At 39.9% G+C, this 27,988-nt stretch overlaps 1 protein-coding gene across 1 annotated transcript; it reads left to right on the forward strand.

The window, feature by feature from the left end:
- fam120c (family with sequence similarity 120 member C) lies at positions 1–27,577 on the forward strand. Its single transcript, XM_015011933.2, has 17 exons — positions 1–1,546; positions 5,724–5,970; positions 6,046–6,128; positions 8,540–8,668; positions 10,253–10,355; positions 10,476–10,549; positions 10,632–10,906; positions 11,241–11,403; positions 12,188–12,271; positions 13,923–14,094; positions 15,164–15,413; positions 17,773–17,887; positions 18,184–18,393; positions 19,272–19,506; positions 20,404–20,539; positions 20,733–20,796; positions 21,523–27,577. Exons 1-17 carry the CDS (start codon positions 1,031–1,033, stop codon positions 21,760–21,762), a joined length of 3,096 nt encoding a protein of 1,031 aa, XP_014867419.2. The 5' UTR covers positions 1–1,030; the 3' UTR covers positions 21,763–27,577.
- The last annotated feature ends 411 nt before the right edge of the window (positions 27,578–27,988 follow it).

The following is a 27,988-nucleotide window of genomic DNA, read 5'->3' on the forward strand; positions in this document are numbered from 1 at the left end:
TCCTCACTCATCCCCCTCCCATTCCACTGGGCCGCGAGGAAGTCGCAAGATGGCTGATGTCGCTTGGAAGTAACGTTCCCCTCCGCAACATGAAGCCGTGAGCGTGGAAGAACGCGAGGGAGGCACCATCGGGCTTTTATTTTTATTTTCTTTTAGTTACTTTTCTTTTAGTTCGTCAAACATCCATTTCATTCCGCGTCGTGTCCGCCCCGGACTCGTCTTCGGGAGTTGACGCGTCAAAATCACGCCGGGGACCCAGCCAGCAGCTAGCGGCTAGCCACCGTTAGCAAATAGAAGCACAGCTAGCCACACTGCTTAGTACTTTGCTTTTTAACTGATACTTTAACCGCCGGCGGGGCATTAAGCTGCGGCTCCACATGTGCTGACGTTTCCCAGGCGCATAAATGTGGCACAAAAAAATTCAGCTGTCATTAAAAAATAACGAATTTTAAAATCTGAACACTATGTCCGCGAACTGGCCATCCAGTCTGTGGGTTGCTAACTAATGCGCAGCTCTGCATCCGTTCATGTGGACTAATCAGAGGTATTATCATTTGATCAACATTTCACTGCAACATCCACCACCTCGCTGCATGTCCGTTACTCGCTGTCAGTTTGATTCTGGAAGCCGGTTGAGAAGAAGCCAAATTATGGGAGCGGGAAATCTGTTGAACTTTTTGTAGTTGTCGGTAGCAACACTGGCCTTGGCTGGCATCACACCAAAAAAATCCACAGGGATGGACACTAATCTGAGCAGCCACGACCAAAAGTGAGAGGTTAGCATTTGGAAAAAATATCTAACAAAAAAACACAGGGGTTGTTAATTTAAAATTAGTGCGCGGTGATCCCCCCTACACCCAACCTCACCAGCCGGTTGTTTTCCAGTGAACTCAAGTACAGTTTGTCACTACAGCGGAGACCAGTTAGCATTGCTAGCTGCCGTCTCACCCCACAACACGTTACAAACACGGCGTACAGAACGTACTCAGAAGCCGCTCCCGGCCACACACACCGGCTCAACAACACCGTCATGGGTGTGCAGGGTTTCCAGGAGTATTTAGAGAAGCGGTGCCCCGGGGCGGCGGTCCCCGTGGACCTCCTCAAGCTCGCCCGCACCGCGGCCCGCCAGCCCCCTCACCATCATCACCCACACCACCACCCACATCACCCCGGGCCCATGCCTCCCCCGCCCCCGCCTGCCAGGATCCTGATCGACGCTGACTCCAGCCTGCAGCGCCTGTACGGAGGCTACCAGACGGACTGGGTTTGCGGAGGCGAGTGGAACGCCATGCTGGGCTACCTGGCCGCCCTGTCACAGGCCTGTCTGTACCAGGGCGGCCTGGAGCTCGTCGTGGTTTTCAACGGCACTCTGGGGAAGGAGCGCTGGCCCGAGTGGGCGCGGCGAGCTCAGGGCCAGCGGCAGACGGCGCAGCTGATAGTCAACCACGTCGGCAGCAAGGCCACCCCGCCTCCCCGGGCATGGTTCCTGCCCCCGGCTTGCCTCAGCCACTGCGTCCGCCTCGCCATGTTCCGCTTCCGAGTGCGGGTAAGAAAAGAGGAGTGATGGTTGTTGTTTGAACTGGTTTTTGTGGCTTTGCTAGTGTCTTTTTGTGGTTCCTTTGTGCACATCTAGAAGTTCATTCTAAGCAGAGTTGGGTGGTAACTTGGTAAGCCTGTCGCATTTAGCAATAAATCAGTTAAAACAGCTCAATAATTTCCATGTGCATGATTTTTAGTTTTTCTCTTTCTACTCTTTCTGGATGATAAAAGTCTTCTGTCTGGTGTTTTGGTCTCAACTCGCCCTATTTTTGAAAGACAGTTTTGTTTTCAGAGACTTCATAATTAATTTTATTTGTTGGTTTTGTTTATTTATTCTGGATATTTAAAATGTCTTCCAGTGTTAAAGTTTATTGATCTTTGAGAATTAGGGGTCCAGCGATTTCCTTAATTTTGGGAGATCAGTGATCGACCAATACTTACCTGTGAAGCCAAACTTATCTACTTCAGCAAAGGTTGAAAAATGACCCACTGTCCTCGTCTGCTCTCCTGTGAGAGAGGTTTGACCAACAGACTGGCCCACCAGGTCATGTCTGCACGTTCACAGTTAACAATAATCAACCCACTGTTGCCAAACTCAGCAACTTTCTTGCTATATTTAGCAACTTTCAGACAGAAAAATTGGCATCTGCCAAAATTGGAATTGATAAGTCAGGGTTTTTAAAGATCGGTAATTGACATTCGACCAGAAAACTACGATCATTGCACCCCTACTACTGGGAATGTGTTCTTACATTATTATCCATTACTTAAAATAGTCTAAAAGCAACAGTATTATCATGTAATGGAATAATGTCAGGGACCATTTCTCATTCACCAAAATTTATCTCGACAGGCCTAGTAAGAAAACAGAGGAGCTTCTTTTTTTGTAATGTAATTTCAGGAATATTTTTACTGCCATGTCCTTTCTACTTTTACTTGAGTAATTTTATTATAAGGTGTCGCTACTCTTGAGTTAATTTCTGAGAAACATAGAGTTTGAGCTGCTCCAAAGATTTTCTACGGGGTTTGGGTCTGGAGACTGGCTAGGCCACTCCAGAACCTAGACATGCTTCTTACGGGGCCACTCTTTGGTTGTCCTGGCTGTGCGCTTCGGGTCATTGTCATGTTGGAAAACCCAGCCTCGACCCATCTTCAATGCTCTAACCTTGCTTAGGATCATTGATACGCCACCAGGTGAGATACTGAATGGAGCCCCAGTCCGAGGGAGATTGACAGTCATGTTTAACTTTTTACATTTTCTAATAATTGCTCCAACACTTGATCTTTTTTCACCGAGCTGCTTGGCAGTTGCCCCATAGCCCTGTCCAGTCTTGTGGAGGTCTAGAATTTAGTCTCTGCTGTCTGTGGACAGCTCTGTGGTCTTAGCCGTGTTGGTAATAGATGTCTTACTGATTGTGTTGGGTGGACAGGAGTCTTTATGAGGCTAACGACCTCCAACAGGTCCTTCTACTTCAGAATATGTGGATTGGACTTTTTAGAGGCGAATTAACAGGTCTTTGAGGGCCTGTTGCTGGTTGGCAGATGTTCAAATACTTCTTTGCAGCAGTAAGACACAAATAAATTATAAAAAATCATACATTGTGATTTCCTGATTATTTTCTTTTAGATTATGTCTCTCACAGTGGACATGCACCTAAGATGAAAATGTCAGACCCCTCCATAATTTCTAAGTGGCAGAACTTCTAAAGTCGCAGCCAGGGTGTTCAAATAATTATTTTCCTCATGTAGAATCCCATTCAACCCTGATTATTATAACTTGTCTAAATACAGACAGCACTGATCTACTGATCTTGTTGCTAATTTTTTTTATTTTGCCAAAGAAGGAAAAACCATTCCCTCTACAAAAATGTGAAGTAAGCAGAGACCTTTGGGCCTTTTTGTGTCTTAGATCAACAATTATGAGTAGTTCTCACAATTGAGTGAATACAAAAGTTAGACTATTTTTTGTTCTACTTGGAACTTGCATATTTAGTGTATTATTGAGCAGCTAAAAATGTATCTTAATTATTTTCCTCTTGTTTTATTTTTGTATTTTATGACCCATGAGTGCTTTTTGCTTTATGGCTTTGCCAAAAGGTTTGGATTCTGCTAATCTAGCCTAACATTACCCAACATAAAATAATTTAACCTTTGATACATTTTGAAACAGCAGCTGGTTAAAGCTGCCTGTTTTGTACTTACCATTTTTTGCTGATCAGACTTTTTCCTGCACATTTTCTGGTTTTCTTCGAGGCCTGATTCCTGTTTTTTTGTATCTAAGGACTGAAACACATAAAAGAAAAAAAACGCTTTTGCAGTATCTTGGCAGTAGTTTTAATTGTAATATAAAAAGAGACATTTACAAGTAATGTTTTATCAGATTTGTCCATCAAAGTGCATGATGTTGGTTGATGAGTCCATAGACAAAAAAAAAGATGGACATTTTACTTTTTATGCATTTTTGATTTGGAAAAATATTCATATTTTCTAGTATTTATAAGGGGAAAAATCTGATTTTAGTCCCTAACAATTCACTAATAGTGGATTAAAACTGTTAGGCTACATAAAACATATATTTGTAAGCTGTATATGCAATTTATTTGTCAAGGACCACAGAAAAGATTTTATAAACATGTATTAAATTAATTTGAAAGCTTAAAAAAATATTTTTTTTCTATATTCATATGTAACAACAAAATGACTCTTGGCTTTTATTTTAAAAAATCTTAATTTTTGTAGAAGGCTAGTGAGTTCTTCCCATAAATATGGAAAGTGAAGATGTACTTCATATAGTACATAGTGTTATGCTTATGCAAATATTGTGTGATAAAATACAGAATAACTGCTAAGAATCACTAAAATCATATTACATTTACTATTTATGAAACAATCCTTTAGGTTTTATAAAAGCCACATTCTGACCTAAACAAACAGTTTCTTATTGATGTCCCCAACAGTTTTTCTCGATATTTAAGTATTTTACATAATTATGTATTTATAAGAATTTAATATTTCTCTGTATTCCCATTAATGTCAGGGACTGTTAACTTATAAAATATCAGCGATTAAGACTCCTGATTAAACTAAAATAAGACAGTTTTATGGTTTATTAATTATTGGAGTCACATAACCAGGTTTACTTACAGCAGGCCGAACAGATTATAAATTACTGTAAGTCAAAGCCGTTCCAACAGAGAACAAAATGTTCTCAAGGTGTTCTCAAATTATTTAACGGTTGGTATGAAATGTCCTGTGGAAGAAGGCAATCAGAACTACAGTAGTTTAAATTACTGAATGTGTATCCTGCTAAAAGTTCAACATGGTGGATGAATTATAGGTTTGTCAAATGTGATCAACTGGCAATTAATTCAGTTAAACCCAACACAAGTTAATCAATTTGACAATGAAATGTCCAAATAATTTAACTTTAACAACTTAATTCAGTCTAACTCTTCCAGATATGTGGTGAAAATATTAGATTTTCTTTTTATCTATTAGGTTTAGTGAAGATAAGCTGATCAGGCTTTTATTTGAACTTAAATATAAATTTGTATAAACTTTGGCTTTGTTCAACTATTGAATGTAACAAACTTTCTTTAGAAAAAAACAAGAGAATTTCAGTGACAAATTTAATTATTTAGCTAAAGTGTTTGGCACTAAGTACTTTTATTATTTTTAATTTTATAGTAAGTAGAGCCATGAACATCCAGCAATTTCTCACAACCCCCCCCACCCCCCAAAAAAAAACAGAACATGTTAATTCTCCTATTAATGTGCTTTCTTAATTGAAGGTTGATTTTTTTTTTCTTTTTTGAATAAAGTTCTCATTTTTGTTGCTGTGATTTGACCCAAAAATTATTTAGACCAATTAGACTGGAAAAAAATTCACCCAAATAGTTAGAAAAATTTCTGTCATTTGTTAAGTAAAAAAAGCGTCTCTTTGTGTCAATAAATATTGTTTTTAGTTTATTGCTGAGCAGATAAAATTAAATATTTTAACAATTTGGCTCACTGAACACTTTAAACTTTGGGATTCTGGCCTGTGTTGCAAAAAGTTTGCACACCCCTGGTTTAGTTTGTTTGACATGGTGGTGTGTGAAAGCAAAACACACCAGGTGAAAATATAACAAATGTTGCAACTTTTGTCATTCTTTGCCATTAACTCGTCTAATCTTCACCCCCAGGTTGTACAGACTTTGGAGGACCACCACCAGGAGGTGCTGTCTCTCTACAGGGACTACGGATTTTCTGGCCTGATCGCTCAGGACTCAGAGTTTGCCCTCTGCAACGTGCCCGCCTACTTCTCCTCACACGCGCTTAAACTGAGCTGGAACGGAAAGAACCTGACCACACACCAGTACCTGCTGTCTGAAGCGGCCAGGCAGCTGGGCCTGAAGACACAGCACCTGCCACTGTTCGCTGCTCTGCTGGGTGAGGAGACGCCAGGCAGCCGCCGCAGCCCAGGACGATTTATCCGCCGCTAACTGACCCGCCTGTCTCTTATAGGAAATCATATTCTGCCTGATGAAGACCTGGCTGCCTTCCACTGGAGTCTGCTGGGACCAGAACACCCACTAGCTTCCCTCAAGGTACTTGGACTTAGAAATTTATGTCAATATTTCGTGGTATTGTTGCAATAACGATAAAAATTATAATTAAAAAACATATTTTTTATCCAACTGTATGTGCCACAAACAGACATATTGTTCTTGAAAAACATTCCCATTTGAAACTCAGGATACTTACTTGAAAAAACAGTAATTTATATCAAGGCCTGTCACAATAAATAAATCAATTAAACACATGATACATTAAAATAAACTCAATTTACATTTGTATGATTTATCATTTTTCTCTTTTTTTTCTACCTAAAACTGGATGACTAAAGTCTTCAGTCTCGACTAGCCATTTTGTCGAAGGACAGCTTTGTTTACAGAGATGTCATAATTAATTTTTTTATTTGTTGTTTCTGTTGTTTTGTTTATTTACTTTTTATATTTAAAATGTATTTCAGTTCCAGTGTTAAATGTTCATTGGAATTTATAGTTTTTTTCAGAATATGCTCTTGCATTATTATATTATTGTGATATTACTTGAAAATAGTCTCAAAACAACAAAATAATCGTTTATAACAATAACTCCTGTTAACGTCCAACAAAATTTATTATGACAGACCAGTTTTATATCATTAATCTGCACACAGTATTTGCATTTAATCATATTTTAGTATCTACTGATATTTATCAATGCTGTTGTGGATCAGAGTGGAGAAAATATCAAAAATATCATTTCCAATCATGCTGTCAGTTTTGTTTTATTATTCATCATCAATAACTGAAACTTGTGGCAATAAATGAAAATTCTGATATGCATCGTGGTAAATAATTAATGCACAGGGCACATTAAGTACTAAACTGGAATCTCGGCGTTTGGTTCAGACTAAAGTGCCTCCAAATGTAGCTGTGCTTCTGTTCTTTTTTATTTTTTAATTGTTGATGACTAATCAGCTTTAACCTGCTGATTCCAATTTAATTTAATTTTCTCCATAACACAGTTATAATCCACAGTATGCATTATAACTCTTATGTTCATAACTGCTGTAAGCGGCCATTAATTATCTACATCAGGAGTAGAGAAGACTTCACGCTGCCCTGCGACACAGCGGTTGTCCTTCAGCAGGATTTTATTATTTAAAGACGAAATGATTATGGCGTCTTACATCAGTCAGTATTGTGGAACGCATTGCTGAAGGGAGTAAAATATAGATCCTTTCCTTCATTTTGAGATTTGCAAAATGTTTTAAGCATTTTTTAAATTTAGACACAAAAAAGCTAATGCTAAAGCACTAACTTGAAGCATGTTGATGCTCACCATGTATCAGTGACACAAAATTAGTTAAATCGCTCTCTACAGGATCAAATGTTATTGTGTCCCTACCTGTACAGTTGCAGTTATGTGATTATTTGGAACAGACCAAAATTTGCTGAGTTATGCTAACGCTAATGATAAGTTTGCCTAAACAGTCTTTTCCCACTTCAAAATAAGAGCCTGAATTTAAACGTCTAACATCTTGAAGAAGTATTAATAGTCGAAAACCAAAACTTTAACATAGATGTTGAACTTTATTCAGCTTGAAGTTTATAAAACAGCAGATTAAAAAGAAAAGAACTTGGGCAGAGGTCTTAAGTTTAGTCTAGACAGGAATGTTTTATCTCAGTTGTTTTTTGCAGGACTTTTCTGTCCAGCAAAAGTTTGACTTGTACTTAAAAATCTTCATTGCGTTTTGCGACTTGAGACAGTTGAGGCTACAGCTAACTAGCTGCTAACATGCCCTTGCTAGATAGCTAACATTTTTGTGTTTGTAACGGGTGAAGTTCAGGTTTATTGCCAGTTGTCTGGACAACATTTATACGTTTCTGTGGAGATAACAGGTCTTACAATTTAAGTTTGTGAAACTTGCAAAACCCCTGATAGGAGAAGCTTTAGCTAAGTGCCCTAAAAGCTTTCAAAATTAGCAAAAGTGCTTAGCAAAACTTTAGCTCTGCTATTGGTGGATTAGTGAATGTGCTCATTGCTTTAAAACTTTCATTTCTTCTCACTTCAGCTGAAACGCTGCTCATTGTTGACCCTCAGATAGTCAGGGTGGAAATGGTTTTACAGAGTTAAATTTACGCATGTCTACTTGTATCTGACCTGATTAGTTAGTGTTTTGTTTTACTTTGCATGTTTAATGAATTGGACTGTTCCAGAGCCTGACTTTATGCAAAATTAATGAGAGAGAATGTCAGTGAAGCATGAACCAAAGCATGGTTAAGAGTCAGCTCATGTGGGAATCAAGACTGGAATCTTTATTTAGTTTGTTTTAAAAGTAACAGATTTTTATTTAGTTTATGTGAACAGAAACTATTTATTTTGGTAAAATCCTCCTCGCATCGTCATAAATCTGTAAAAGAAGTGTCAGCGTTTTGTTCTCAGTTTGAACGTTTTGCTGCGGTTTCAGGTGCGAGCCCATCAGCTGGTGCTGCCACCCTGTGAAGTGGTGATCAAAGCTGTTTCTGAGTACGTCTCCTCCATCAAAGACCTGGGAAACCTCGACACCATCGCCAGAGATGTCTTCAAACAGTCACAGGTGGGTCGCGACCTTTGCAAGATTAATGTCTCAGCTTCCTGAAGGCTGGATGGAAACCTACCGCATTCGCTTTACATGTTTCTGCATGAAAAATAGCTGAGCAGAATAATATTAGTTAATGTTTGATAAGTAAGAGATTATTACTGTGGAGATGATCAAACATCAGTACAGAAAAAATCCAAACGCTTTAGAAGGGGGGTTTCCATCGGTGATCAGTCGGGGGCTTTTCCGCTGCACCACGCAGCGAGATTAAAGTCTGCGTAAGACGATCTGCTAATTCAGTGGCGAATGTTTGCTGCACTGTTCACCAGTGGAAAGATTTCAGCAGGAAGCAGTTTTAGGCTGAAAAACGTGATTGAAACCACAAGAACAAAACCAACACCGGCAGCTCCAGGTGTGCTTTATGGTTTGATTCTGCATTAAAAAATTAAAATTAAAATTAAATTTTTTTTTATAATGTTAAACTAACTTGGTCACAGATGCTGAAACAAATGCTGGAAGCTTCATGCAGAACAGATTAGCCAGATTCAAAGTGTTCATGGGGCCACTTTTAATAAAAATACAAAAAATTTGGTGATTTTTAGATTTTTTTTATGATCATTATTTTTTAAGTGTACTGAAGAGTTAAGCATAAAAATTGAACAAAAAAGCCCTAAATATTTTTCTATTTTTTGATAATTTTTTTTCCAACAAAATATTTAGTTTATTCTCAGACTTTGTCCCCCCAGTCCTTCAAGTAAATTTTGCTGGATATTTGTTGTCGTGATGCATTTTTAAAACCTCTTTGTTTAAAGCTACAGTATATAACTTTTATAAAAAATGTTTTTTACATATTTGTTAAAATTGTCACCATTTTATTTGACAGATAATCTGTGAAAAGTTCAATCTCCTCCACTTTTTCCCTGAGCTGCTATTGCCATCCGAAGAAATGCACCTCTGCCGGCCATAAACTACCAATCAGAGTCAGGAGGAGGGTCTTAGCGCAGCCAATCAATCTCATGTACTCACTACTAAACGTGCTAATGTTGGAGATAGAACTTACAACAGGAAAACCTTTTATACTCAACAGGATGTACTAGCTGCAGCGTAGTGGAGAGCAACAAGGAAAATGGAAGAGATGATGAGTAATGCCACACGGAGGTGATGGACAGCGCTAAGACCCGCCTCCTGGCTCTGATTGGTTGATTATAGTTAGCTCTGGGAACACTGCAAGGAGGCGGAGAAGCTTGATATTTATTTTTTTCTGTTTTATGTGTCTCTTAACATGCTGTCACGACATGGTGACTGTGTCAACAAATATGTAAAAAATATTTTTTATAAGTTACATACTGCAGCTTTAAAACCAGCTGCACTTTGCTGCTAAATGTATATAATAAGCAGTTTTACTGGCACTAAAGTCATAATTTTAACCTTCAAAGTCATAATTAGAAGTATAAAATCATGACTTATTCTCGTAGTTATGCATTGTGGGGTTTTTTTGTGATACATTAAGATGTATAGCAGATGTTCATTTAAAAACAATTCAGTGAATTTTATAAGAGAAATAATGACGGTGAGATTTTCTGTCATATTCTCTGATTTCAGTCACGAATGGAGGACAAGGTGGATCGATTCAAGAAAGCTGTGGAGTATTTCTCAGCTGCATCCAAACCACGCTCGCCCAACATGGGGCCTTCGCCTTTCATCTGTGAGTAGAAACCAGTTTACAGCAGGACAGATGTTATGTGACCAGTTTAATCTGACAGAATATGTTTTATTGTGAAGCCAGCTGGGCTAAAATTTAATTTAATCTCCTTTCTGTGCTCAGTACCTGGGTTTGGACCCGTTCCATTTGGGGGACCACCTGGCCACATGGGACCCATCCCGCTTGGAAAGAATCAGGTAGATTTCTGTTGTTTTTTGCTTTGGTTACGTCTTTAATTCCCGTGCGCTCCTGTAAATTATAATTTCCTCCCAACCCCAGTTTCCGCCGCCACAGGGTCCAGGGTTTAAGCCGCCATATCAGAACGCTCCGTACGGACCAGGCTCCGCCCCTCTCTTCCACCCGCCTCAGCAGCCACCCCAGGACTGCAACGACTCGATGACTGGCAAGATGGGCTTCTCCGATTGGTCGGCGCCATACGATTCCACGCAGGGCGGCAACCGCCTGCCCAACCATCACACCGGCACCCAGTCTGGCCCCTCCCCATCTCCTTCCTCGTCATCAGACGGAGACGAACCCAACGATACCAACGCTAAGTAAATACGCTTCTACATGTTTTACAAGCTGAATAGAACGACGAAGCGCTTTAGACCCAAACATACTCAGGCGAACTTCACTCCGTGGAAAAGTCCGTACGCGTAATCAGAGCGGACATCAACGCAGGAAAATATTTTAGTTTGAAACAAAAAATGGAATAAACACAAACACACTAGGTTTTTCATTTATTAAACTGAAATGAACGTTTGGAAGCTGTTAAAATGAAGTCAAAAGAAAAACCTCATACAGCTCGTTGATGATTGCCAGTAAAATGATTTAAGATCTGAGAAAGTGGAAGAGGTGTGAATGTTTCTGAAACTCTCGTCTTCGCAGTCATCTAACAGACAAATCCTCTCGGTGGGAGGATCCGGCTGGAAGAGGAGGTCCGGCCTCCGGAGACAGTTCCCAAGGCAACGGGAGCGGGTCGAACATTCCGTCACTGTTGTCGATGGCGACGCGGAGTCACATGGACATAACCACACCCCCGCTGCCTCAGGTGAGATGCTCAAAAACCAGCTGATGTTACTGGGTGGGAAACACTTAGATTGATTTATTAATTTTAAAACTTGACAGGATTCTTATTAGTGAATGAAATCCTTGAAAATGCTTGAATTTTAGGCTTTTCAAGATTGGGAAAGTGCTTGATTTCTGTATAAAGTCTTTGAAGGTGCTTCATATTTAAACTGAACAGTTTTGTAATAAATGTTTGGTCAAAGCCTAAATTTGGCCAGTGTTATTTATAGCTGAAACTAGAGATCGACCAATTCAGGTTTTTAAGGCCAATACCGATTATTTTACCTTTTTTTTCTGGGCTGATTCTTGAAGCCACTTACAAAATAGAAATTACACAACAAATGTTAATTAAGCATCAACTTTAAACTGGAGGGAATAAAATGGAAATACAAAATATTGGAGAAAATAAATCAGTGTCTGATTAAAAAAAGAAAAAGTGACAGTAAGTAAAGAAATTAATATCTTTCTCACTGTCAAATCAGAGAAATATTTATATTTTTTACGATCATTAGGTTCATCATTAGATTCTGGTATTTATTAGCTAAATACCAGAAAACTTAGAATTTTTTTTTTCTTTGAAATTTTGTTTTGTATTTTTCTCTGTAAAAACATTTCTAAGCATAATATTCTGTAGACTCTAGAATACCATCACAAACGGCGCTGGAAAAGTTTGAAAACTTACCTTGAAAATGCTTGAATTTTATTGAAGGAAAAGCGTACGAACCGTGAACCGTTTTTTTCTTCACGCCTGTTGCTTCTTTCTCCAGGTCAGTGCTGAGGTTCTTCGTGTAGCCGAACACAGACACAGAAGAGGGCTGATGTACCCCCAGATCTACCACATCCTGACCAAGGTGAATCCTCTCCTAACCCACGTCTCATTGCATTGTCTCAAAAACATCGGCTGATTTGTTTTAATGAGCAGAAACTGTTCAAACAGAAGCATCCATTGAAGCCCAACTTGTTTCCTCTCATCTATCTTTCTATTGAGATTTTCCATGATTGATTACCGTATTTTCCGCACTATAAGGCGCACCTAAAAACCTTCAATTCCTCCAAAGCCGACAGTGCGCCTTATAATCCGGTGCGCCTTATATATGGACCAATATTGAGCCACAACAGGTCTAGCAATAACTGTAAGCAGCCGCCGACTTCATTTTTGCCCGTAGAAGAAGAAGCGCGCGGTGCATGTTGGGATAGTTGTCAGAAAGCTGGTTTGTTAATAAAGTTTGACTGACCTATCTACCTACCGACCGTCTAGAATCAGGTCGTCTGCAGGTCATTTAGCACCACGTTCTCCACTAACATGCTGTGCGCGAACGGAGAAGGGTGATCATCGTCCGGCCACGCCCCGGCCCAGTCGAGGAAGGCTCTCCTCGCCGACCGGAGTCGGACTGTTTTGTTGACATTCTTTATGTCAACAAAGTGGCTTTAGACATTCATCCGGGGTGCTTCGACTACGGTTACCAAGGGACCAGCCCCTATACATTTAAGGGCGGGGGAAGAGAGACAGAGGCTGCGGCGGCAGCGTGTCCATTGGTCTGTGTTACCCAGAAAGCAGTTGGGCACAATATCGCAACAACACTGTGAGTGAAACAATGACTGGGGCAGCATACTATATAAAGTACTAGGGGACCACTTTATTTTTACACATCCACATTTGTAGAGCAGGGTGGTAACCCTAACTGTAGCGTCTTATAATGTGGTGCGCTTTATATATGAAAAAAGTTTTAAAATAGGCCATTCATTGAAGGTGCGCCTTATAATCCGGTGCCTTATAGTGCGGAAAATACGGTACATGTAAACGTAGATGAACAATTCACATTCAAGATTATATAAAAAATATATATAAAAAGAAAGCTATTACAGAAAACTTTGCTTGGGAGCGATTCTTCTAATATTTCTTTTGTCCCATCCAGTTTGTCTAGTTCTTTATTTTTTGTTGGTGTCTTTTGTTTTGAACAATGCTCATTTCTCCCAGTTTTCTTCTATTTGTGTTTCCTATATCTAAGGTGATATTTCCATGATGCAGATTTCTTTTATTTTTCCTATCCATTGTTCATGACAAATGGGCGTCCATCTTTCCCCATTTCATTTTAATAGCTTTCTTACTAACTATTAACATCATCTTCATCAGATATTTATCCTTTAGTCTTTCTTTTTCGATAAAGATATAATGCTGTGCTACTCATAATATTGAATCCCAGAATCATCTTCATAGTTTTGTGCACAGTTTTCAAAAACTGAACAATTTTAGGACAGTTCCAGAGGCCTTTGCTTGTTTCGAACTCAGTTTCCCAGAGTGCTCTTCTGAGTGCCATATTTTCAGAATAAGTGATCATTTTCGAGTATTTAGTCTGTTTTGAGGCAGACACAGCAAAACCCTTCAGGGCTGTGAAGGTTCAGCTGTAAAGCTTCTTCTGCTGCATCCGTTTGGCCAGGTTATTATAACAGGAATGGTTGCTATAGAGATGTTAGCGCTCACGGTTTGTGGTCGTCCCTCAGGGAGAGATGAAGATGCCAGTGTGTATAGAGGACGAGTGTAACTCGGAGCTGCCTCCTGCCTCCCTGCTGTTCCGAGCTGCCAGACAGTACGCGTACGGCGTCCTCTTCAGTCTGGCTGAAACGCACCGCCGCCTGGAGAGGCTCGCCCTCCGCAAGAGGACCCCGCTAGAAGGTGAAGAAACAAAGTTTTCCTGACTTGGAGCGCGAATGATCTCTATAGGGTCTTAATAGGAGGAGGATGAAGTAGCCAAAGTAAGAGTAGCATTACTTGGTCATATTTTTAGTTAAAAGTAAAAAGTAGCTTTCCAAGAAATTGGTCAACTAAGAGTATAAAAGTATTTAGTACAAACATTATTCAAGTACTGAGTAACTAAAATGTCATTTTCATGTCTGTGAAAGGTGCTATATAAATAAAGTTTACTTACTTACTTACATTCAGCAGGCAAAACAAACCTCCTTATTAGGGATGGGAATACCAATTCGATTATTGATCTCGGTTATTGATTCGATTCCTTATCGATTCTCTTTCAGCTAGGAAATAAAATCTAATATAAAATATGCACCATGTTGTATTCAATTCAAACAAAATTAAAACTGGGTTAAATCCATCTGTCAAATTAACATTTTAACATGAAATGCAATTTTCTGCACATCAACAGTTTTCATGCTTTTAATATGATAAACAAGGTTTGTGTAAAAATACTGAATTTATTGAATATGACTGTAAATGTTAATATGAGATTATTCATACAGTACAGAGCTAACATTTAAACCAGGATGTGGAGCAGTTTAACGTTACCTGGGACATTCACAGCAGGAGACGCTTTGCTGGAGGCTCCGCCCCTCGAGGGTCACCACTGTTGCTAAGCAACCGATCAAACACTTTACATTCGTTCCCATCTGTTGTATGCTGCGTAGTTAACTGTTTGAGGATGTTTGAGGTATTTGCTCCTTGAGTTGTGATTAAAGTTCTGGACATGTTCTAACCGGGCCGAGTATCGCCTCGTTTTGTCAAATATAAACAGATTTTAGAGCGCCATCTTGGATATTTTCTCAATACAGAGTGTATGCATCACGCAAATACGTCACACGTTATGTGAACCGATGAGCAGAATCGTTTAGCAACTGGCTTAACGATTCGAAGTAATCGGGCTTACCAAGAACCGGTTCTCGATTCCCATCCCTACTCCAAACATAAAGAGCCTAAACTTCAACTCTGCTTCCTCCTCCCTGCGTTCCAGTTCCTCCTGTCATCGTCAAAGAGTGGAGCAGCGGCAAGGCCAAGTCGGCTCTGACCCCGGAGCTGGTTCCGGCTCTGTGTTTCCGGGAGTGGACCTGCCCCAACCTGCGGCGGCTCTGGCTGGGCCGGGCCAGCGAGGACCGCTCCAGGAGAACCAGAGCCTTCCTGGCGTGCCTGCGCTCCGACTGCCCAGCCCTCCTCAACCCAGCACAAGTCCCTCAGCATCTGCTGCTCATGTGCTGCGTGCTCAGGTAGGAAAACTAAGGCTGAACCTGAGACATTACAGAGAAGGAATGTCATGAGTTTGACATCACATATCCACATCTGTCCGTTTCTAGTTAATTGTGTCAAACTATTTTTATTTAATCTTGGTTGGTTCATTTCTATTTGGGATAAATTCCGTTTCAATTCCATTTATTTACATAACACAAATTCACAATAAATGTCGTCCCAAAGCGTTTTACAAAAAATAATTTCGGTTCAATCACACACACATTCCAGTTGATCCCAGTTAAACAGGCTCAGGTTTATTAACAGGTTTCTATTTAACAGGAAAGCCAGCAGATTGCATCAGTAAAACAGATTCAGTAAGGTATTTTTGAATTTGAATTTTAAAAAAGTATTTTAGGTGTATTCAGTTGTCCAAAGTGTGGCTCTTGAAATTATTTTGTACGGCCCCTGACCACAAACCTAAAATAGCAAAAGTTAGGTCAATAAAACAGAAAACTATTGATGACCCAAAGAAATTGCCTTTTTTATATATAAATCAACATAAATAACAAAAATCAAACGGATAGTCACAATTTTATATTTTTGATCTTTAATTTGCTGATTTCATAAAAATGTTCTTTGTTGAGCAAGTAAAACAACCCCCCAGCCCCCCCAAAAAAAAAAAATCTAAAAACCAAACGATTTCTTTTTTGCATTTAGTTTAAATTTCCCAGTTTTGGCAAAAAGTTCAGACATCACTGCTCTAAACAGAATCCACATTTCATCATGTCTCATATTTTTAGCAGGGAAGCTTTTTTATTTATTTATTTTTCTAAGATTTTTTAGTTTCCTTTATTTATTAGAAGCTTGAAGGGAAGGTGAGGTTTGCTTTTTGAGAGTTTTTCATTTAGTCTTGGATGTTGTGCAGCTGGAAGGATTCTTATTCCTTTACAAAAAAAAAACTAACAAGACGGATAAAAAAAGCAAACGTAAGGATGAAAAATCAGATTTCAAGCCACAGATTTCATGTTCAGGGGAAGACACTTCCAGAACCTCTTTCTCCTTTTAGTCACAGGACCTCAGTGACCTGCAAAGGATGGAGGGATGGAAAACTCCTTTAATGTAAGATGATGCTGCTCTATTTAAAGCTCCAAGTCAAAAGCAGCTTCTCAAAGTGGACTCTAAATTGACGAGTAGCCTGTGTGTGTGTGTGTGTGTGTGTGTGTGTGTGTGTGTGTGTGTGTGTGTGTGTGTGTGTGTGTGTGTGTGTGTGTGTGTGTGTGTGTGTGTGTGTGTGTGTGTGTGTAATACCTTGTGGGGACGATTTTCCTGACATATACTACGTTGTGGGGACCAATTGCTCCTTGTGGGGACCGGAGCCTGGTCCCCACGAGGGGAAACCCTGTTTTTGGGTCAGAGTTAGGGCTAAGGTATGAATTGAGTTTTGGTTAGGGTTAGGTATGTGATGGTTAGGGTTAGGAAAAGGGTAAAGGTAAGGTTTGGGCTGTAGAAATGAATGGAAGTCAATGGAAAGTCCCCACAAAGATAGCAAAACAAACACGTGTGTGTGTGTGTACACTCACTCTAGGTCAGTGCTTCTCAATTCCGGTCCTCAGGCCCCCCTGCCCTGCATGTTTTAGGTATTTCCCTGCTGCCCCACACCTGGATTGAATCTGTGGGCGATTAACAGGCTTCTGCAGTACTTGATGCTTGCAGAAGAGGTAATGCAATCATTTGGATCAGCTGTTCTGAAATAGAGGCACATATAAAACATGCAGAGCAGGGGGGCCTGAGGACCAGAATTGAGAAGCACTGCTCTAGGTATAGAGGAAAATATTTAAATAAATATATTTAGCCAAGTAAAATAAATTAAAAGTTGTTTTGGGTGCAAAAAAATAGACTTTTCTGTAAAAGTCTGTACTTATTACAGGGTGTCTGCACATCCTTAAAAAGTTTTAAATTAATGCAACTAAAATTAAGGCTTTAAAATGTATTAAATTAATAAAAAATATGTTTTCCTTAAATATGTTAATAATGGGTCATAAGTTTCTACTTACAGAACTACTTAATCTCAAATATTATATGTAGGTTTTTTTTCCTGTAAAGCAAAAGTTTGAGTCACACAAACAACTTCATCGCATATGCCGGTAATAATTTTACCATGAGAAAAAATTAAAAATCTCCATTTTGCGTCAAACAATCTGTGCTGGATGGAACACAGTTGTGTGAGTCTTGAACTGTAAGTTCAGTTCATGGGCCACAAATGGCCCTCAGGCCTCAGTTTGGACACCCCTGAACCAGATAATATTTATTTTCCTGTTCCTAACATCTGGTTTTGACCCAGCTGTTGGTTTTCTGTTGCTGCTCCATGAAGCCGGTTCTGGTTGGTTCTCCTCTCAGGTATATGATGCAGTGGCCTGGTGGACGGATCCTCCAGAGACACGAGCTCGATGCCTTCCTGGCCCAGGCCATTTCCAGCCAGCTCTACGAACCCGACCAGCTGCAGGAGCTCAAGGTGACGAGTCGCTTTTTATTCCCAGTCCGTCATGAAACAAATGAGAATCAATTCACACTGAAGCGTCTCGACCCGATTGAAAAGAAGCACAGTTCATTTTGGGCCCCATCATTTACATTGTGGCTGAATGTAAAGGTGAAGCTACCCATTAACAAGCTGTTATAACATTACAGTTTTCTATGCATTCAGTTTGCACTAATGATCAAATATTCAACTTTTAACATATTTTCATGTTTTTGGTCTGCGGCAGCCATGTTTCTTTATTTTGTCGTTCTGTTCTCCGTGTCGTCCATCAGATGGAGAAGGTGGACGCCCGCGGCGTGCAGCTGGCTGCTCTCTTCATGGCCGGCGTCGACACGGCGTTGTTCATCAATGATGTCTGCGGCCAGCCGTTGCCATGGGAACACTGCTGCCCCTGGGGCTTCTTTGACGGCAAACTTTTCCAGAGCAAACTGGCGCGGGCCGCCCGCGACCGGGCCGCCCTGCTGGACATGTGTGAGGGGCAGGTAAGAGACCGAGGCGGGGGGCAATAAACATGGCTCAGGGGTTTCGGTTTAGTTTCTTCACACACTGGAGACAAGGTGTAATGCATATGCAGCCCTGAAACAATCAGATTAATCATGATTTAACAATTATTTAAATAATTAACTAATTTAGCAATTGATTGATTAACTGGAGTGTACAGAATCTAAAAAATGCCATTTGCTGAAAAAAGCAACACCATGAAGGCTGCAGTTAAGTCAAAACTGTGCAAAGAATATATAAATTCTGTATTTTAGATGAAAAACCTGCATTTGTAAATATGTGCAACCATAGCTAACTTTATTAATCCCTTTAGTAATTAACTGGAATATACAGACTTAAAAAAGGCCTTTTGCTGAATTAATAGCATTTTCACTGCAGTAATTAAATCAAAACTGTACAAAAAAAAGTTAAATCTTTGCCTGATGTGTTTTCCCAGTTTTAGCTTCACCTGGTTCAAATTCTCCTGCTAAGCACCTGTATCTTAATATTAATGATTAATACAAAATGAATCAATCTATGACCACTGGAGAAATGCTGTTATTGCATTGTAGGCAATAAGATGCTTATTATTTAAAAATTGAATTAAATTATTTGGTTCTTTCAAATTATTTCTAAAATTGTATTAAAAAAAACTTGTTGTTCAATGAATAAAGCAGAATGTATAAATTTATTTATCTAATTAGTCGTCAGAATAATTGAATGTTGGTAAAGTAATTGTTAGTTGCAGCCAGTTTCACACAGGCACGACTCCATCTTTCTTTCACCAATCAGTGATTTTCCTACTAAAACCAAATGACCGTCTGCAGCTGACAACATGTTGAGCTCGATTCATCCAGCGTCTCATCGTTCTGCTCTGCAGGAGGAGCTGGTGTCAAAGGTGGAGAAGATGCGGCAGGCGATCCTCGAGGGCATCAACCTCTCTCGTCCTCCTCCCCCTCCGCCTCCTCTGCCGCCTCCTGCCTTCCTGCCCCCCGCCATGGTGCCCCCTTTCTACCCCATGCCTCTCTACCCGCCTCGCCCCATGGGCGGCATGCCCCCTCATCACCCGCACCATCCTCATCACCCCAGCCAACACAGACCCAGAGCTTTCCCAGGTACGCTCCAGTTCAACACACACGGTTCTGCAGACTCTTTGAATGAACATGAGCTCAAAATTACAGGTTAAAAGGTCAGTTTGTGTGGAAAGGAGGAAAACGCAGCTGATAAAATGATCACAAGCTAGATGGAGGTTGTCATAAATAACCTGAGCAACAGATATTTACTTTTGCTATAAAATGAAAATATTTGGCTTGGCCTTCCTGAAACAATTAATATGATTATTCATGATTTAATCGATTATTGAAATAATTGTCAACTAATTTAGTAACTGATTAATCGTTAACTGGAGAGGAAACACTTAAGTAAAAAGGTAATTTGCTTAAACAACACCACAATCTGAGCAGAAATTCACTCAAAGTTTAAAATAAACACATTTTGCATTTAAAACAGAAAACTTTCTTTGTCTATAAATATGTTCTACCCAGGACTAATCAAGTTGCAGTTTTAGCGTCATCCATTTAAAATTATTTGAAAAAAAAACAAAAAAAAAAAACATCTTTTGCAATACAATTATTAATCAGAACATTTTCAAAGCAGTAATGAAGCAAAAGCTGTACAAAAAATTTATAAATTTTGCACGTACAAGTGTTCACTAAAAGAACGCTTGTATTGACTTTTAGGCAATAACATGTTTTTTTATTATTAAAAGTATTTTAATTATTCATTTGCATTTTTAATGTCTTTTTTTTAATATAAATTAAACTTAAGTGGTTGAATGAAGAATCCAAAGAATGTGCCAATTTTTTATTTTTTTTTGTTCAGTTAATCGCCAGAATAATCAATTACTAAAATAATCCTACAAATACTTCTAACAGCACCACAAAATCAGATATTCCGATGAGGTTTGTAGATTTTTATGACCGACTTTGATCAGCGTTTCTTTCTCTGCCCAGGCATTCAGTCCATCCCGCCTCAGGGAGGGAAGCTGGAGATCGCCGGCATGGTGGTGGGCCAGTGGGCTGGAAACAAGCCTCTCCGCGGCAGAGGAGGGTTCAACATGCAGGTGGTCTCGGTGGGAGCCGGAAAAGGGTGAGGTTCACCAGACATATTATCTTCTTAGCTAAGATCAGTCATCCAGTAGTTTGTCATGCACATAAAAACAGTTGATCTTTACAAATTGGCAACAAGTGAGTGCAAGCTCACAGAGTCCCGCTGACAGTGGTTGTGTTGAAAAGATTAAAAACTATTTCTTTTAAAATGTGTTTCTTTTTGTTCTGTGCAGGCGGGGTAAAGAGATTCCAGCAAAAATAAAGGGGACGAAAAAACCAGCTGCCAACAGATCACAGGTATGACATCAAGATCCCAGAAGAATTCATAAAGTTAATTTTAAGCATTTATTTTCACTAACTTTGTTCATCTGCAATGAGAATAAAAATAATCTACTTTACTACAAAAATGTTACGATCATAGTGTACACTTGCTGGTTTCTGCTGCAAAAGAGCATTGTGGAGTACACTGGCTGTGTCCAAGCATATTAGTGGGAAAAGTTGGTGGAAGGACGACCAGGTGGGAGAGCAAAAGCCAAAGCTTTGAGATTCATGAAGCCTGGATGGATTGTCATAGTTTACCTGCTGAATACTGTCACAAGACATTATTAATAACAGTAATCAATAATGATTTTCTGGAAGTTTGTTCCAGATTTGTGGTACATAGAAGCCGAATGCTGCTTCTCCATGTTTGGTTCTGGTTCTGGGGATGCAGAACCAGAAGACCTGAGAGTTCTGGAAGGTTGATGCAACAGCAGAAAGACTCACTGTGGCAAAAAAAATAAAAATAGATGTAATCTTTGAGGGACCAAAAACATTTCAGTGCTGCATCTATTTCAATCCTGAATTTATGATTTAATAAAATGAAATGGAGCAAAGTATTGAATATAATTTGGTGCTAAACTGCTCAGTGATTTATAAACTAACATTTATTTTTATAATTCCTATTTGAGTGGTTTTATGGTTATTGGCAGAACAGCTAGGGATAATATTATTTAATTTGATGTGTTTTTTTGTCTGCTGCAGACGCCCCCACCCAGCAGCCCCACGAAGCCCTCCGAGGAGGCGGGCTCAGCGCCCGAGGTGCCCACTCAGCAGCTGAATGGCAGCTCAGCAGCCTCCGCCATTGGCCAGCCCTTGGAGCTGGCCCAGCCAATCCCGTGTGCCTTAGCCAGCAGAGACAACCAATCAGAGGGGGTGGAAGTGGAGGCCCCCTGTTGCCTTGACGACTGCCCGTCTGACGGAGCGCTACAGAAGGAGGAGTGACGGCGTCCTTCGCCGGGACGCACCACTCTGAGAGTTATGTGTTCGACTGCCTTTCCCCTGTTTTTTGTAGCCCCGCCCCCAGCTCCCTCCTACGTCTCGTTAGCTGCGTGCACAATCGCGCGGAGCAGGAAGTGACGCCTTTTCACTTCCTGCGCCACGTGATAGACTGAAGCAGCTAGCCGTTGCTCCTGTTTAATTTTTACTCATGTGGTTTTAAATCGTTTTATGAAGAAAGGGTTTCTCCATGAGTCTGTAAGCGCCCCACCCCAACCCGTTTCCACTCTTCCGAAAAGGAAAAAAAAAATACACAGAAAAAAACAGCTCCTGATCGTCACCGTCTCCCACTCAGAGCTTAAAGCTTCGGCCCCCCCTCCACCCAGAATCACCACGTCAACATAGTTTCTGATGTAGCGTCTTAAATGGTCCCTTTCTTTAAAATCTCCGCACACTGATGTTACGTTTGCGGCGGCTAATCGGACGGGGTTTCAGCTAGCTGCTAAGCGCTGTCGCCGCATGTCTTTGTGCTCTGTTGCCATAGCAATCAGGATGATTTTTGTCCGAGATAAATTGTGGAGTTTTGACTCTTGATTCATGGCAATGTTTTACCATTTTTCTGTGCAGTGACCCCCACACCCCTCTTCACTCCCACTACACACACACAAACACAAAGTATTAGCATGTGTGCTAGCTATCCCCCATCCCCCTTCTACATAGATCGATTGGTTAATTATCACTGGAGCACTTCATGGTAATAGTGTGCTATCTTACTTTGACCTATGTAGCATAGCCTAATGCTTAGATGTGCTGAGAGAGCTCCCCAACCCCCAAACCCATGAATTTATGCACCTTAAACCCTAAAGTATGCAAGATCGCCCCCTTCCCCCTTCGTCCTATTTGTCCCAAAGCTTTGATTGTATTAACCCAGCAGAAGCACTTATTGTTGTATTTTAAATAAAGCCCCTGTACGGTTGAATTGACGTTCTGTCAGGGATGTCCCCTGCTCCTGAATACATCTTTATGACGCGTAGAAGTACGTTTTTAAAAGGTAGAGATCTATTTGAGAGACGTCAGAATGTGAACAGAGTGGTTCAGCACTTTGTCTTTAAAAAATAATAATTCAACCACACTGGACAGTCCTTTTACCAGGCGAAATGGAAATAAAACTAAACTTTGAGGCACCTTCTTGACTTGAGGCCAAAAAATGAAAAATAAAGATGTTGTTGCCCAGAAACAGATGGAAGATGTTGGGAGTTTGAGGGGGGAAGCGGCTGCCAAGCAGAGTTCCCCCCTCCAGCACTTCAAGGTCAGTCAAGAACTTTTCAATGAAGCTAAAAGGAGTCATGACTCCTGCAACAAAACTATTTCAGATCACTGAAAGTTTCAATCCAAAGTGTATGTCAGTAAGGTTCACCGTTTCAGGTGAGCAAAATAAATAAAAATGGGCGCAGTAGCAATTCCTTCCAGGTCCCACCATCCCTCGGCTTGGAGCTGAGTCACTTCAGACCGACAGGAAGCCTCTTGCTGCCCCAAAGTCCTTCCCACAAACGCGACGGAGACTCTGTGGGCCGCATCACGCGACGCCCTGAGACCTCGAACACACGGAAACGTTTCGAATTAGAGCACTTAATGTTTGTAGACGATGAAATGTGCCCTCCTGCTCCCCCTACCAACCAGATCCAGAAGTACAAGCAAACCCAGAAAGCAGTTGGAGCCGAGAGACGACAGCCATGAATATTTTTAATCTCTGAACTTCGAAAGATCGACATGGAAAAAAAAGGCAAGTCAGAATAGAAGCACCTTATTTTCTTACTATATTACTGACTTGTGCTCGATCGTCGTGTGCCACAAACCGTTACAAAGACGAAGTTCTTCTGAAGGAAAAACAAAAACACAAACCAACGACCCTGACTGTACGCGTCAATGTAGTCACGTCAGACATCTCCCTCCGTTCCGAACTTGACCGTTTACCAGCCGGCGATTAATAGGTCGGCCGCAGCGGCGTTGCACCGAGCGGCGCCGTCTTTTCACACCTGCTCCAAATGAATCCGGAGGTTCCGGCTCGTCAGAGACACCGTAGGTGTCTGTAGAGTCAGGTAGCAGCATCAGGGCCTAACTGGACCGCAAAACACAGACACAGAGACTTAGACTAGAGATTAGAGCTCCACTTGCCGAAATACCGAGTCTAGGTTTTCTAGGAGACATAACCGCTTTCAACTTTTGACATTAGTACAGATAATAAGAAGTACAGATGGCTTTTTTGTTTTTTTATTTTTCTGTGGCGAGCCAGAGCGTTATCTGTTCCACACGATGCCCTGTTTCGATTCGCTCGCCACGCCACACACTGATATATAAATAAAACACACACTCATTCACCCACACACCACATTCAGACAGGACTCAGTTGCATTCTCTCTGCTTTTGTGCTGACGTTTTTATTTTTTTCGTGCGTGCAGCAGTCGAGTGATCGTCAGTTCGTCAGAGAACTTTTGGTAACTCTGACGCAGGCAAAAATATCCCACGCAGGCAAGTTTGCACAAAAAAAAACCCACAAAAGAAAGAAAACCGCGACACGGTCCATGTGTCAGCTTGGCACGCAACTGCACACACTGACAACACGCAGATACATAGATGTTAAACTATAGTTAGTATGGTTAAAAAAGAATCAACACAACACATGATGTAGTGTCCCGTTTTTGTCCTCGTCTGTTTTAGTTCGATAGATATTGATCGATGATTTTTTTTCTTCTTCTCTCCTCCTTGTTACTCTAACAGCCCCGCCCTCCTTTTGTTACAACACCTTTTTATTTTTTCACTTCTTTTCTCTGCCTCAAACACTCCTCAACCCTCCGAGGAAGTACATGCATCCTCACACGCATTAAAAGCAACCACACACACACACACACACACACACACACGCACACACACACACACGGAGAAATATAATACACACAGGTTAATCCCTACATTTCTCTCTTTCTCTCTCTGCCTCTGTTAGTCCTTTAGAAATCTTATTTTATTTTATTTTATTTTATTTTATCCCCCTCTTTTCTCTCTTCTCTCTGGGCTGCCCCGCCCTTAATCAACCCGACTAACAGTAAAGGTTATATTAACGTTGATAATCAGTTTCTGTATGTATCTAGCCAGAGTGGAAAGAAAAAAAACCAGAAAAAAAATCAAAACTGTTTTATTCAATTGTGCAAATGTGTTTTTCTTACTATTTTTAATGGTATTACATCTCTCTAATCTTAACCTTCTACCATCGCTTCAGTTAGTACTGAAATACGCTTAGCCAACCTAGAGATTTGAACTGTAATGATTGCCATTCTCCTTACCTGTATCTATATGGCATCTTTAGACCACTTCACTGTTTCTTATGTATGTGAGTAAATATTGCCCGCTTCTTCTCGAATTGAAAATCGTCGTCTGCATAATGTTTGATTCTTACGATATCCCTAAAAAAAATAAAAAAAGATCTCGTATTCAGTCCAAGCTGAACTCTCTGCACCCTTGCACAAAGCAGCAAAACATCTCTTGTGAACATCTGAGAACCAAAGCACGCCTTGCAATGTTCCCCCCCTTTTCCTCCCAAACTTGCCCTTCCCCCACCTGTTGTCTCTCCCAACCTGAACAGTCTACCCCTGAGCAACGAGTTTCGGATCAATACGATGAGTATATTTAAATATTTTACAGCACGTGTGATTTATCTGACAAGTCTTTGAGGTTTAACGGTGGCGGTCGCAGAGGCGGGCCGGGACTGTGATTGAGCAAACGGATTGCAGTTAAATTCCCTCTCTGTTCAGTGACTGAAATTGAGGTGTTCCACAGCAACTCAGAGACAGAAAGACACAAAAAAACAGACACCTTTGGTCCTACTGGGGAATTTTCAGTTATGTTTTTCTATGTTTATTTGTTCTGCTTTCTCCGACTCACCTTTTAGCTCTTTGGCTTGTTAAAGGTAACAAAGCTGACAGACGGTGAATTTTCCTACAAACACATGATGAGACATGTTCTGGTTGACGTTGATTAAAGCCATTTTTAGAACCATTTCATACAGTTTAACATAAATATCAAGAATATTGGATAAATTTCACAATTCATAAATAAACAGGATTTATTCTTTAGAGAAGAAACTTTGGGTTTGATTCAATGCAAAAGTACTCTGATATTACAATACAGGCTCAAAAACAGCATAACATGATATAATTTAGTTTTATTTGAAACTGAAAAACTATTTCTACATATTGCTACCATTAAAATAGATTTTTGGAGGGTTTGATCAAAAATTAAAGCAAGAAGAAAAAATGTAGTTTTATTAAAATGCTTATTACACTAAAACTATTCAATTAGTTGGACTATAAATTAGTTGGACTATCAGCTCCTGTTAAGGCTACAGTCAGCTACTAGAGATGCATGCCGCCTGCAGCTGAAGAAACAAATTTATAAAATTATGTTTCTTGTTACCAAAGAAAAAGGAAGAAAAACACCTGCAGTGCTCAGCAACAGGTGGGGGAGGGGCAGCATTATGTTTTTAAAGTTTTACATATCCACAAAAATCTAACTTTCTCCAGCATATTATTAATTTCTAAATTTTTTGAAACCCAAACTCAGGATTGTTCAAAGTCTGCCATTTTGTGGCCCTCGAAGTGATTTTGTGCGGCTGTTTAACCACAATAAAATACATTTTACAAAATGGCACAAACGTGATTTTCCAGTTCAACATTGGAGTTTTAAAACATTTAAAGAAAATAACCTGAGAAATTTTCATGGCTTTCAAAAATGATTTAAAATCTTCTAAAAGTAGAAAGGGGAACACAGTGTTCCCCGTTTTTCGTGGTAATTCAATTTCTTTGTAAATGGGACAAAGGTTTTAGAAAACAATCAATTATCTCAACAATCAATTATTTACAACTCCTTTTTCTCCACAAATCAGACTTCTTTATTTTATTAAAATATGGATTTTCTTACTATTGTCCAGGTAAAAGGGAAATGTTTTTCAAATCAGAAAACTTTTTTAAATCAAAAAAGTATATACATTTTGTGGCCCTCAAATAATTATCGTGCCCTAATTTTATAAGCTATGGTAGTTTAATAAATTACTCAGCGAGGTGTTTTAGGGAAAATCCACCCTCTGCTCGGTTAAAGCCAGCTTGCCTCTCCAAAGATCTCAGCTGTGAGGAGAACTGAGGTGTGAAATGTGTTCTTAGAAAAGAATCAGTATTACTTTGTGTCATACCGAGTCGCGATTCGCTCCGTTTTCTGTCCAGTTCTGGTGAAAAAGGTTGTTTACGGTTCGTCTCTGCGCCGCCACTGCCACCCCCCCTCCTGTCAACAACGACCCCGCCCCGACCCCTCCGCTACCGTCTCCACTTTCCCAGTCAGGCTGATCGTTTCTCGTCACCTTGGTCAATCTTCAGCAGCGTGTGTCCTGATGCATCCGTACCTATAACCACCCAAAACTTACCTGTGCAGCGAAAAAAATAAAAAAGGGTTCAAATGTATCCATGATATAATTGTTATAGAAATATTATCATCATTATTGCTGTTATAATTATGGTTGGTATAATTTGTCATTGTTAGCATTATGGAAGCACCAGACAGTCTGTGGAAAGAAAGCAAAGAAAGTTTGTTTCAATTTTGTTTTCCTTTTATTTTCTTTTTTTTTTTCAAAGTTTTATTTGTCTGGCTGTTGGTGGTCTCATCACACAGAGGGAGGGGAGGAAAGGTTCAGGAAGAGACTAAGATGGCAGTCATGTTTGTACTGGTTGGGAAATGACTTACAGTGCTGAAATAAAATTTATTCTTTTAGTAAAAAAAATGACAGTTTGTGTCCAGTGTCTTTTTTTCTTACTTTGGACCTACAGATTGACCAAAAGTTTTCATACTCAAAATAGACATTTGTTCTCACTGTCTGACTAAATGTTTATTTTGCCAAAATTTTTTCTATTTGCTAAATACCGTAATAATGAGAGAATGTCATATTTATTTATCTTAAAAATCTCAATTTTAAAGTATTTTTGAATAGTTATTTGAACATGTAATCCCATCTTTATTTTTAGTCTTTCCTGTCACGTTTTTTTGTTCAGTGAATACTTGTATAGAATTTCAAGTTATTTGCCACGTCTCCAAATGCTTACATTTTAGTTTAATTTTGAAAATATTTGATTTACCATAACGTAATTGCGTCACTGATTTAATAAAAAAAATACAAATAAAAATCTGTTGCGAA

Source organism: Poecilia mexicana, unplaced genomic scaffold, assembly GCF_051168715.1.
Source record: "Poecilia mexicana isolate PSO_F unplaced genomic scaffold, ASM5116871v1 scaffold_7, whole genome shotgun sequence".
In the NCBI taxonomy this organism is placed as follows: Eukaryota; Metazoa; Chordata; class Actinopteri; order Cyprinodontiformes; family Poeciliidae; genus Poecilia; species Poecilia mexicana.

Bases quoted from the DNA above. Each gene is read 5' to 3' on its own strand.
- fam120c (XM_015011933.2), top strand. From the start codon at position 1,031: ATGGGTGTGCAGGGTTTCCAGGAGTATTTAGAGAAGCGGTGCCCCGGG. The intron at 10,550-10,631 runs GTAGATTTCTGT...TCCCAACCCCAG, and splicing joins TCCCGCTTGGAAAGAATCAG to TTTCCGCCGCCACAGGGTCC. The intron at 11,404-12,187 runs GTGAGATGCTCA...TTCTTTCTCCAG, and splicing joins CCACACCCCCGCTGCCTCAG to GTCAGTGCTGAGGTTCTTCG.